Below are 12,578 nucleotides of genomic sequence, written 5' to 3'. Positions count from 1 at the left end.
GAAATGAATCTGTCATGATATTGTCTTTCAACTTCAAAGGCACTGTGTGAAATTCTCGCACACTGATTGCATCAACATGGTAAGCGTATGTTAATGTATCAAACATAGGTACAGAGCAGCACAGGAGGATTAAGATATGTAAGATTATTAAAAATGACAAGACCAACAAAGTGCCAGCAGATGAGAGTCATTTCACAGACCTCCTGGTTTTGTAAAATAACTGCGCTTCTGTCTGATAATTGCTCAAACGCTCCAGAGGACATTTTTCTGTAAAATTCCCTTAAACAACCAAAACGAGAATAATCCTATCTGAAAATTGACTTGAAAATTCACAAACTGTCACTGACCACTTAGATCACAATAGAATGTGTTAATAAAAAAGTATTAAAATCGTCACGATGTTAATTAAGTATTGCATTTACCTTACTCCTTGACTTGAATTTTGTGGAGTCAGCAAATGTATTTGGCTGGGAAGCCCCACTCCATTCCATCGATGTTCCAAATTTTAACCTCACAGAGGCTGGTGCTGGGCTTATAAGAGGCGCTGTTTTGGGTGGCTGCTCTACAGAAAGAGTAAATTCCACTTTATCATTTTGTTTTTCAGATTGAAATCTACAGGATTACCTGGTCGAAGGATGTGCCCTGGGTTTATTCAGCCGCAAATGCTAGAAACCTGAAGACCATTTTCAGTCCCAAGCAAACATTTAGCTTGTGTGGTCCTGAACAAACCATCATATCTCTCTGTGCCTAAGTATTTTCTAAAATTATATAATTTGTGAAATCTTTTGAGTATCATCAATGTTTAATTATCGTCACATCCAGCAGTACAGCTTGGTAAAATGACTATCTTTAATGGAAGATGTAATTGTTGTAAATTTTTAGTGCTGACAGCATGTGATGTAGTTCTGTTTATTCAAGAGTCCACTGTACTTTCTGTTCTGGATTTTAATGGTGGTCTCTTGAGACATGTCTGTTCCAGAGTTCACAGTGGTGTCAACGGTCTTGATAGAATGTGGAAATGTGGGCGCTTAGAAGGAATGCTGGAGAACGCCTTGCCATTTGAGTGTGAGATAGGCCGGACATTATTTGTGTCTGTGATTGTGTATAAAATTGGCATGACAATGCCCCTGACTAGGCAGAGGGTTATCTTCGGAGTTGATTAGTTGGTGGTAGGGTGGGTACTAGTTATAGCCAAGTGCAAAAAAGGCTGAGTTAGAATTTGGATGCGATACTAGAATCCCTGACAAACAATCCTCATTGCATGGGACTCTGGTACAGACGAGAAGCCCACATCTTGAGCCTTGATTGCACTGCACAGTGTAGTGGGCGGCTCCTCCTTCTAATTACTGTTTATTTTCATGAATAAGTGTGCCGAGGGCTACTCTGCTTGTTAATGACATGCTCTCCTTTTCATAGAGCGGCAGGCAAGTCTCTTTTAGCAAAAATGAGGGAGAGGAATTTTGATGATGGGTATCACCCAAGGCGTCTAGATGTTTTAAAAACTGCTTTTTAGAAAAACCAATCAACTAAGGGCAAAATGCTCGAAATTTAACTGGTGGACAAACGTTTAAATGCTGCAGCTGTACTCCCCATTATAGGCCCTCTACACTGCCCTTGTGTTCACTGGAGGTGTCAACATTCCAGTGTTTTAATATAGCCTTAGAGCCGATGTAGCGGTCTCTACCGGCCATTAAAGGCCTGATCCAGCATTAAAGGCCTGAGCCAAAGGCAAGGGCCTTAAACAAGGGAGCATGCCTTTACTAGCGGTAGGGCGTGCTACAGAAGGCTCTAAGGCTATTAGAACATTCCGTCACTAGAGGGCAGAATGTTCTCAATTTGCAAAACAAAGGCCTCATGGAGTCCGAGAGGGTAGAAATCCCCTTGGGCTCCGTGAGGCCTTTGTTCACAGCAACAGCTGTGAACAAACATTGGAGTGTTGATGCTCCAGGCTTCCCTCAGTCATCAGAAGCCCGGAGCACTTCATTGTCTTCAATGGAGTGCTCAACATTCCAGTGTTCTAATCAAGTATTATTACTCATTGTTCATTGCAGCCTGTACTGATGATCCTAACTGAAGACCAGAACCCTTAACGAGTGAGAGGAAAATTAACTGAGATTGACATATAACAGCTTGTAATCGAACAAACACACAGGGAAGCTTTTTCTCCATGTTTCACGTTCTCACAGAAAGTACAACACAAACAAGTGTAGTTAATGCCAGTACCCTAAGCATTCTGGCCGAGGCAAATCTCAGCGTTCTATTCAGCATGCGATCATTGACATCCCGCTTTTTTTCTCACATAGCCTGATGCTTAACTGAGTCACCAAGAAGCACCACAATGTGTGATACTCTGATGATGAACGAGAGGCTACTATTAGGATGCGTGTGGTCAGCAGTGTTTTTTTGCCGTGGAGGTCCACTACTCTGCTTGTGTGGTATCTTGTAAAAGTACATTCAGAGAGAAGGGCTGCTGGTGTTGAGGTGTCATTTGGACTGGTACCCGGTCTCAATGATGTTAACAAGGTGCAGGTTAGGGGAGTAATGAGAGTCAAAAGGGTCAGTCATTCAGGAAGATAGATTGTAGATCTAAAGGACTTTCCTTAAGCAGAAAGATATGTGAAACCGTTCAGAGTCGTGATGCCTGCTAGAAGCAGGTGTTTGACTTTTGTTTAGATGAGGTGTTAGTTGAGATTGGTGCTAAATGGATTGTTTAGGTTGATAGAAATATGGAGAGGGGGCAGAAGGATGTGAGAATGAAAAATGAGGTGCAGGTACGAGTAGAACAGGGAGTATTGTGAGTGGTCATGGAAGCCTGCATCTTTATGGAGAAGCAGGCAGAGAAAGATGAAGGTAGTACTTATTGGCAGTAACATGATGTGAGATGGTGTCCACACATTTGTTCTGCGAGCGCCTAGTGTGGCGCGCAAAGGACGTGGATAATGCTAGCGGAACACAACTTTGAACATATATGAGGAAATGGGGAAGCCTTGTTAGAGCAGCTATGGCTGGAGGTGTGAATGCCTTGTGTTAAAACAGTGAGACAAAGTTATGTATAATTGTGTACACCCTACTGATAATAGCAGTATGCATATACACATAGCCGTAATATTTGCTATAGACTTTAGGTGTGCTTACATACTATGGCAATCTGACTGGAACATGGTAGGAAAGTATTGAAATTAGCAGCACAGATGGACAATGATGAGCAATATGACAGCTGTTTGGTTCTCCCACACACTGCGTGCAGGCGCGGTTCGTCCATCGGGGCGTAGCCCCCCCACCCGCAGCTCCCTCAGCGTCTTTGAACTTAAGTAATCAGTTTACTTAAGTTCAAAGACATCGAGGGAGAACTGACAATCATGTCAGTCAGCATGACGTCGGACCGCCCACCCCCTTCAGAGTCTGAATGGGGTGGGCGGTCCGGCGTCATGTTGACTGACATGATTGTCAGACCAGGGGCAACAGGCAGCAGCACAAGACCGCATGAGTGGGGAATATGGGCAAATGTTTCCGCCGTGCCCAGTCATGCGCACTAATGTCTGCTCTGGCTGGCGCATGCCCATTAAACCTCGGTCTCCTAATGGGCAGGCGGGCGAGTAGTAACCCCTAAGCAAATCCTGGCGCTGCTGGCAACACCAGGATTGGCTGAGAGGGGTTGCCAGTCCACTCCAGTCAGTGCCGTTCGTGAAGGCGCCAAGGGGAGCAGAGGTGGCACGGACCGGCTGTGAGGTAAGTTTTCCGGTTTTTTATATTTAATTCCCCGGCCCCCACCCCCGCGTGACCCCCCCGCGCGAGCCACGAATGAGCACTATACTAACTAAGCCAGTACAAGCTGCCATTGGTTAGATAGCTCTGGTGGCTCGGCGCATGCTGCAGACCTCTATGTTTCACAGCTTTGAATCCGGCTAGACCGTCCTTGTTTTGAATTATTTCAAGATTAGTAACTTAGCTGCTCTTGCTGAGGTGGGGGAGGGGAGGGGGGCAGGTTCACGAGCATCCTTTACATTTTTGTAAATCCAGTGGGTTTTCTTTAGACATTGGGTAAAGGTTCCTGGTGCCGTGAAAGAACACGGGTAAATGATGAGGTGAAGGTGGTACACTCTAGATGTATTTTCCCTTCTAAATGTGGCCAGGCCCTGCTTTCAGGAGCCCAAGCTGCTGTGTAAACTTGAGACCTGCATCCTTTGTAGCTGCATGAGAGAGGCGAGAGTGTTCTGTCGGTCCGGATGCCTTCGCGCCATCACGCACGCAGCCCTCGTGCACGGCCACATATAACAAAGGCTGGCGTTCCTTGCCATGTGTCGTGTGACTGCAGCACGTGGCAGGTCTGACAAACTTTGCAAGTGAGTGAGACTGGGCTAAATGTATGTTAATGTTACAGTGGAGTTGTAGAGCACATGTATCTATCACCACGAGAGAGGCCTCTAGGTGCTGCAGGACAGTTAACTATCCGCAGGAACAAAGCCTCGTAAACAAGCAAATGGTCTTTTAAAGACCTGTGAAGTACTCAAGTGCGGCTGAGTGCCCGGGCTGCCACACATGGGAGAGACTGAAGTCCTTTGAGCCCAATGGGCGTTGCACACCTGACTGGTAGACAGAAAGCTCTTAGGCGCTGTCCTTGTTCTGATGCTGTGAGTTGGATTGAACAACAGAGTCTGTGCTCACTGGTAGCTGACAGAGCCTGCTGGGACTCACAGGGGCCTCATCAAGCCTGCCATTTATTTACAAGCAAAAATCTGCAGGGCTGCCCTGGGCCCACGCAGGGGGCCCTCCTAAGAGGGTGGCCCCCTTAGTGCCACAGGATGGCACACGATGAGTCAGCCTCCCAGTGTTTGGGACCCTCGTGGGTCCCCCATGCCCACGTCACTTCCGGGCAAGAGGGGTGGGGGGAGAGGTACATATACCTCTCCCGCCCACTGGTCGCCCTCTTTTTTATTCTGCCTGGACGTCGTTCGGTCGTTGGTTTGGCGTCGGTCCCCTTCCCCGGTGTTTTGACCGCTTGGTCCCGGTGAGTGCAGGGGTATTGCCTGCCCCCTCCCTCAAGTCTTTCTTCGGTGTGTTACTGTGTGTGGGGGGGCAGTCGTGCGCCATGGTGGGTGACCCGGGGCCCCGTGTGCTGTGGTGTTCGGTTTTTTGTCGGCGGGTGGTGCCTTGTCGGACTGGGTGTGTTCCTTGTCTCTTTGGGGCAGTGGGGGCATTCCCTGCTGCCCGACTGCGTTTGTGCCTGTGGGGGAGACTAATTGTGGGGTTCATCACGGGGAGCGTTGGCTGTTGCTAGGTGACTTGCTGTGGCGATGGCTCCTCCAGGGTTGGGGAGTTGCACGAAGCCCGGAGTTGGTGGCAACTGAGGTTTTGGCTGCATGGGCAGGGAGACTGAACTGACCCGGAGCTATGGGGCACAGTTTGGAGTCTGGGAGGCCCCAGTTCACCCATGCACGGCTCGCCTGTCTGCCCGCGGAGTTCATGTGGGGGCCGAGGTGCGGCTTGGGTTGCCAACCGGGGGGGGGGGTAGGTGAGCCAGGTACTGAGCGGGGTGTCTGCCACCCCCCTCCCCCCTTGTGGCGATTGGTGTTCCAGCGGCGCAGCTTGTGGCACGCGGTGGTGTGGCGTTGTGTGCCTTGGGAATACTTCAGTAAATGCTGGCTTGTGACTGGCACGCCGTTTGGTTCGGCATGGCCGCGCCGTCCTGTGCTGGTCTGGCGTCGGTTTTGTTGGTGAGTGTGTGGGCATTGTCGCCCCCCCACCACTTTCCGGGTCTTTCAACGTCTGTTAGTGGCTCTGACCGCGTGTGGGAGCCTGGTCGTACTGGGAGTGCTTGTTATGGTCCGGAATTTGACGAGGCGGATATTGTGATGTATTTGTGCTTTGAGGTATGTACCGAACTACAGGCCTGTCCTAATGGTGTGCCCCTTTTATGCTATGGACGAGTTTGAGGATAGTGGTTACTGAACGAAGTCTTTGGCAGTAGCGGGGCTCTGTCTGTCCTCTCGGCCTGGTCGGGCACGGCCTTCTGGCGTGGCTCGGGTAGTGAGTGGCGGTCGCGGAGCAAGAGTTTGGGTGATGTCTGAGTGCTCCATAGATCGGTCGGTCGGCAAGTGGCGGGCCAGGAAGGACCTTTGCCCTGGCAGACTGTCAAGCTTCCTTGTGGTTGGAGGACTGGGGGTGGAGGGTGTCCAGGTTTCAGATTGGAGCCAACAAGCATTGGCAAAAGCAAGTCTTGTGTAGAGTGAAGAAAGTCGATGGTGCAGACCAGCAAGGTCTGAGGGACTCACCCAGCGAGGGTGAGTGAGGGCAGGCCTGGAGCAACCAGGGGAGCACTTTTAGTTGATAAGAAAGTCTTCGGGGGACCCACTAGCCAATGGACAAGTGATCGTGAAGACGCCTCTTGAGAAAATGCTTCACATGGGCCCACGGTCACTCGGGACGTGGTAGGCATCTGATTTTTGCTGCTAAACCTGCTGGAGGCTTGGGCCACAAATGGTCCAAAGCACAAGTTCGTAGAATGTCGTGAAGGGGTTGCACTCGACAATAGTGCCCGGTTCCCAGGTATTGCAGTTCCTCATCACTCGTGGGGTTCAGACACCACAGCTTCACTGGGGACTCAAAATGGCCAACGAGAGGTCAGGAAATCCACTTCTGGGGTTGCAGGGGCTTCGGACTCCGGCGGGAGCGGGAAAGTTTGCAACCGTTGTTTCAAGTTTTGGTGCCTGCCTAGCAGGGGAGTCACTCCTTGACTCCAAGGAATATTCTTCTGTCTTCCAAAGGTAGTGGAACATCGAAGTGCCAGGATTCTTCTTGTAAAGTGTCATCCAGGGGTTATCTAACTTGCAATGGCAAGGTGTACCTATCTTATAGTGAAAGAAAGGGAGGGACTAGCTCTATGACCACTCCTCTAGGAGGGTCAGGGGGGTGGATGGTTACACCCACTCCCCTTTGTCCAGTTTCGCGTCAGAGCAGGGGCTGGTAGCCCCTGAACCGGTTTGAGCTGGCATATGCACAGAGGAGCCTACTGCTCCCCCAGTGCAGGACTTTAAAGCACTCTAAGAGTGCACCCACCCAGCTCCAATACACTAAATCCTGTCTGGAATGTTGTGACACCTCCCAGTGACAGGATGCCTATTGTTGGGCTTCCTCCACTGCGAGTTTCGGTCAGCAGCAGGAGGGCAGCCCAGTGTCTGTGCTGGTGGCATTCATTTTGTGATGCCAGGGCTCTTTCAGATTTCTACCGTGTTACCACAGTAGGCACATGTCGTCCCCTCTAGAAGGGTGGGATCATGTTCTCACATCATGGACTGATTTGGGGAATGATTCCAAGTTGTTTGACACCAAACATGACATGTTTTGATGCAGTCATTCCAAAGTTAGCATTAACCGGGAGGTTATAATGCACTTAAGAGTATATGGTTTACCGCATCCACAAACAGCCACAGGGAATAGACCCTGCCAGCTGCAGAGGGGCCCTGCTCAGGCAGAGGCACCCCCTCACATTGTAAACCAAGCACCCTGCCCTCAGGATTGATAGGGCCTGCCATAGGGGTGGCTGATAGGTTTATATGTGTGTGTATGGTGAGATATAGGAACCTATATCTCTGTGAGGAGTGCTAACACTACCTCACCCAGGCTGCAGTAGCAGGCCTGATGTGTCAGATTTAGTCTGCTTCCCAGGGGTGGCATAATACATGCTTCAGCCCCTGGTAGGCCTGTAAAGTACCTATGCCCTTGGTACCTAAGGTACCATATACTAGGGGCTCATAAGGCACCACAGTAACCAATCACTAGTGCATCTAAAATGCACTCCAAGTCGTTTAGAGAGCACAGAGAGACTGGGGCCCTGATTAGCAGGGACCCAGCCTGACTATAGCCAGAAACCAGTGTATACATCAGAAAAAAAGTGGGGGCAACATAAGTGCAGATCCTACTCTCATACACACAACTTCTAGTTCGAATCTCAGGCATGATTATTATGGCAGGCAAGGCGGGTCCTGACAGTCGCTTTTGCAGTCATTCCTTTAGCAGTTTGCTTCCAGTACACAGTCGGGAGGCTCCAGTACACACAACTTCTAGTTCGAATCTCAGAACTGCCTTGGGATGTACCACAGTGGTCTTAGGCGGCCATGGGGATGATTCTAAAAAGTAAAAGATTACATAGTAGTGTGTTGTGTCCAGCCTCTTCCTAGCCTCTTCCTTGCTAATAGACTGTTGTGCACTGAGGCGAAAAGTCAGACGTCTCGAGGGCATCTCTGGCTTGGAATGTCATACTGCCTTGCGGGGACCGTCTCTTAGCACGCTTCCTTTCTGAATCTAGGCCTGTACCCCGAACTCGTGTTGGAGGGGCTTTATTACACAGTGTGCTCTGTTTCCAGTGGGGATACGTCAGGCCTGTTTTGGGTCCATACACTTTTAAGAGAAATGATTTTGAGGCGCTTGGTGACGGGAGCAGAGGGGGTGTGCATCAAGTGCCTGGTTTGGGCCGGTGGTTTCCAGTGCTCGGCACCAGTACTTAATTCTTGGCCCCGGGGCCTGTGACGATCTGCCACGTTGTGGCCCTGTCTGCCAGGTTTGGACATGAGCACAACAACAGCTGTTCATTGGTTTAATATACATTGACGACCACTAGTGCATTCCACCCAAGCCAATTTTGTGGCTTTGGTGTCTGGTATGGTATGAATTGTCACGCTTGTAGGAGTGCGATTGTTAGTAGTTATGTTGTTGCTGTCATTGGCGGCGCTCGCGGGGGGGCAATGGATGGTGCACTCTGCCTTGTCCGCTTGACGAGAGCCCTGGCACTTGTAGTTTTACAAATTGACCACTGTGTGCTGCGCTTCCCCTCGGCTGGTGCTGCCCTCAGGTTTGCGAGCAGCTTGATTCCGTGCCATCCGGTGGCCAGGCACAGGTGTTTTTCTTGGATCGCTTTTGACAGCGGGGGGGGGGGGGGCTCCAGGATTGCCTCGCCTTGGTCGTGTTTCACAGATCAAGGGAGGAGATCGAACAGTGACATGTGAGACGTCTATGTGTTGGGATTGCCGATCCGGTTGGCGCGTGTCTCATGTGTGGTGTAGTGCTGGCGAATGCTGATTCTGATTTTGCGCAACATTGGACGTTTTTGGGTTGGGGTTGCTGTGAACTTGTGTATTGCACTGCCTTCAGTTTGCGTGGCGGTGCGTCCGCCTTGGCTGGAACAGGACTGGGTGCCCATCAGTTTGTGGGAATAAGGGTGCAAAACTATTTTGTACTGCTAGGGTGCCATAAGTGTGAAGGCCACCTGGGGGCAGTGTTTCTCGCTTTGGCTGAACATAAACGAATATTGTTTTCAGTCACTAAGACCGATCAGGGGTAGTGTACTACATAACCTCGTAAGCAAGTTGGGAATGGTTTCTCATACCCCCCTACATGGCTGTGCGACGGGGCATATTTAACTGAAGCGGTGGAATACACAGTCAATTCAATGAAATCATTATTACTTGGGGCCCAACTCTAACAGTCAGTAATGTGCACAAGGCATACAGCACGGTGGGACGGGGTACCATCTTGATTGCAAGGGACCTGCTTTTCTGCGTTGTGCTTTCTAACGCTGATTGTTGCGAATAGGGAAGTATGCCTGTTACCCTTCTTCACTATTGGTTTGCGTTGCATTTCCCAGTTTATGTACGACTTAGGCCACATCCCACGAGTGAAGGGTATATGCACAGATAAGTCGAGCATAACTGATCCTGTAGAGGGATCCTGGTAGCAGGTTCAGAACCTGGTAGGTACACTCAGCAACTCATCCTTCAGAAGTCGACAATTCAAGTGCCATTCTGTTGAGTGGCTACGTTACCCTGCGCCAAGTTATCAATTTACTAATACCGATAATGGGCATGGATCCATCCTTCTCAGCGAGGTAGACCTAAGAAGTTTGATATGTCCTCTGACTTTGATGAGCGATTCATTCATTGCTGTTTGTTAAGAATTTACACAACTGCTAAACAGGAGGAAATAACATTTAGAGACAATCTTGGGTAACACAGTGCATCAAATCAGCAACCCAGCGTTGCAATTGTTCACAGGAAGGGCCTGTTGTTCTGTGTCAGTCAATTTTAATTGAGAGGCGGTCACACCTGGCACTGCATATGTCACGTCAGTTTGGAGCCAGTTGCTCAGAGCCAGGTGTAAGTCTTGGGATAACGTGACAGGTGCTCAGGTAAGGTTCCTTGATACCTTCAGCTTGGGTATGTGCTAGATAGAACAGTGAGGGGGCTCCAATGGCACTTTGCATTTATTTGATCAAGGTGAGCGTTAAGCAAGCAGTTTGAGCATCAGTAGGTTGGGTGGGCACGTCCGCTTCTGGCGTAGTGGCTTTTGACTCCTGATGTGACTCCTTGAGTCCATAGTCCTGCTTGCGGTAGACAAGGGCATGATTATTATGGCAGGCAAGGCAGGTCCTGACAGGTGCTTTTGCAGTCATTCCTTTAGCAGTTTGCTTCCAGTACACAGTCGGGAGGCTCCAGTACACACAACTTCTAGTTCGAATCTCAGAACTGCCTTGATATGTTTGTCTTATGGTGACCACAGTGGTCTTAGGCGGTCATGGGGATGATTCTAAAAAGGAAAAAAGTACATAGTAGTGTGTTGTGTCCAGCCTCTTCCTAGCCTCTTCCTTGCTAATGGACTGTTGTGCACTGAGGCGAAAAGTCAGACATCTCGAGGGCATCTCTGGCTTGGAATGTCATACTGCCTTGCGGAGACTGTCTCTTAACACGTTTCCTTTCTGAATCTAGGCCTGTACCCCGAACTCGTGTCGGAGGGGCTTTATTACACAGTGTGCTCTGTTTCCAGTGGGGATACGTCAGGCCTGTTTTGGGTCCATACACTTTTAAGAGAAATGATTGTGAGGCGCTTGGTGACGGGAGCAGAGGGGGTGTGCATCCAGTGCCTGGTTTGGTTTCGTAGGCAGAGGCTGAGGCGCTCCTATGATAGTCGGCTTGCTCGCTATCGACATAACACTTATCCTCAACATTTACGCCCTACCAATTTCAAATGTCACAAGCCGCCCCTGCATAAGCACTGATATCCAGTTAGAAGCAGTGCGCGTGCGGACAGAGGGGGTTTATTAAACAGAAAAGACTAAGGCTACAGGCCTCTTGTACTAAGGTCGTGTTGCACAGTAGCATTTTTTGCGCACCAAGTGCTCTGCGGCCTGCCTTGAGTTTTGCTCTGCAACTGATGAACAAATCAGTGCTAGCGCAAGACTGTCATTAATTGCAAGGAGTTGTTACACAACCCCCTGCCTAATGTGTATTAACGAGGCAGGAGTTTCTGTGGTCCCTTGCCAATGGCTGCTAATTAAGGTATTGAGTCCTTCCTGGGCATCGGGCCGCCATTCGCGGCCCAACCGATATTGACATGTTTTTAAAGCGGCCCTTGCCTGTTCCGGAAACAGGGGCTGTCTGTGAATGACACTGGAGGAGAATGGAGCAGTCCCCTGGACTGCTGTTTGTCCCCCAGCCCAAAGGCCAACCTGCAGAATGTGGGAGCTGTCCGGGGCACAGCTTCCACTTTGGGAATGGACACCACTGGTCAGTGGCTTGTGACTGCAGCTGCAGTTACACACTAAAAACAAATCCCATCGTGATTCAGAAGGAGGAAGGGCAAGTCTCTTTCCTGTCCAAATGCAAGGGGTTTCCAAGTGTACTTAAGGAGTCTAGAAGGCCTTTCTGACTAGCAAACATTGCATTTATTTTGTCAATTCGGGACATTTTGAGTAAAATGTACTAAGGTTGTTGCTGTGAAGACCTTACATGATCATTAATTCAGACCGTTAGTGTATTAGATTGAACAAACTGAGGTAAAATATGTCAATTACAGCAACAAGGTGAATGAATAAATAACTTACACTGTGATGAACTCTCCATTCTGTCCAACTGCACTACACAGGCAAACTGGGGTGAGGCATCCAGTATTGCCATCTCTGTTTCTTCTGCTGCCCGGATAGGTAAAGCAACACAAGGGATGGGGTCAAGAGTCCTCTGGAGTGGGCCCCTAGGTGCAATTTCAGAAAATGTTGCTTCAACACAAAAATGAGCAAACCTCGGTGACCCTGGATCTGAAGAGGACGTTGGTGAGAGGTATGGGTCTTCCGTTAGGCGAACGTACTGGGGGCTGGGATCAACGTTCTGATAACAGAATAGGCCGTCGCCTGGCTTGTTAGAAGAATTCCATTGGGCGGACATCAAGATGGAGTGCAGCTTCCGACTTACAACTTCTTGATTCAAAGGGAGTGGATTTGGCCCGGACTAGTGGTGCCTTCATGTCACGGCTTTTGCCACCGGCACTCTACATAGCCTAGATTGTCCAGTTCCATACTTTGATGTCTCTGTAGGTGCCCGTCAGTCAATGGATTTGTGTACTTCCTTTGCCATGTAGTACTGCACTCTCTGTCACTATTCAACTCAGATTTTGGCTTCTGAGCCAGGTCAAAGTCCAGGAAAGGGTTTGTTTTCACCGCCACGGCACCAGAATCAGATGGCAGAATGCTTTCTTGCACACTGGCTGTAATATGTTCGTAGATTACTTTGTCTTGTGGTAAACTACAGAAGTAA

The 12,578-nt window shown here is 49.4% G+C and overlaps 1 protein-coding gene across 1 annotated transcript in view; it reads right to left on the bottom strand.

Annotated features, from left to right (window-relative positions):
- LOC146871999 (tyrosine-protein phosphatase non-receptor type 22-like) overlaps positions 1-12,578 on the bottom strand; it is a gene marked incomplete at its 5' end in the record, with an annotated part of 539,519 nt that overhangs the window by 158,120 nt on the left and 368,821 nt on the right. The window contains 4 exons of the mRNA XM_085650221.1: positions 423-562; positions 2,059-2,085; positions 11,873-12,179; positions 12,317-12,566. Coding sequence (XP_085506347.1) covers positions 423-562; positions 2,059-2,085; positions 11,873-12,179; positions 12,317-12,566 — 724 coding nt within the window. The remainder of the gene's footprint in view (positions 1-422; positions 563-2,058; positions 2,086-11,872; positions 12,180-12,316; positions 12,567-12,578) is intronic.

The sequence above is a fragment of the Triturus cristatus genome, chromosome 1_1, assembly GCF_964204655.1.
Source record: "Triturus cristatus chromosome 1_1, aTriCri1.1, whole genome shotgun sequence".
In the NCBI taxonomy this organism is placed as follows: Eukaryota; Metazoa; Chordata; class Amphibia; order Caudata; family Salamandridae; genus Triturus; species Triturus cristatus.
Note: the sequence above shows the minus strand (reverse complement) of the source record. Positions and strands in the feature narration are given on the sequence as shown.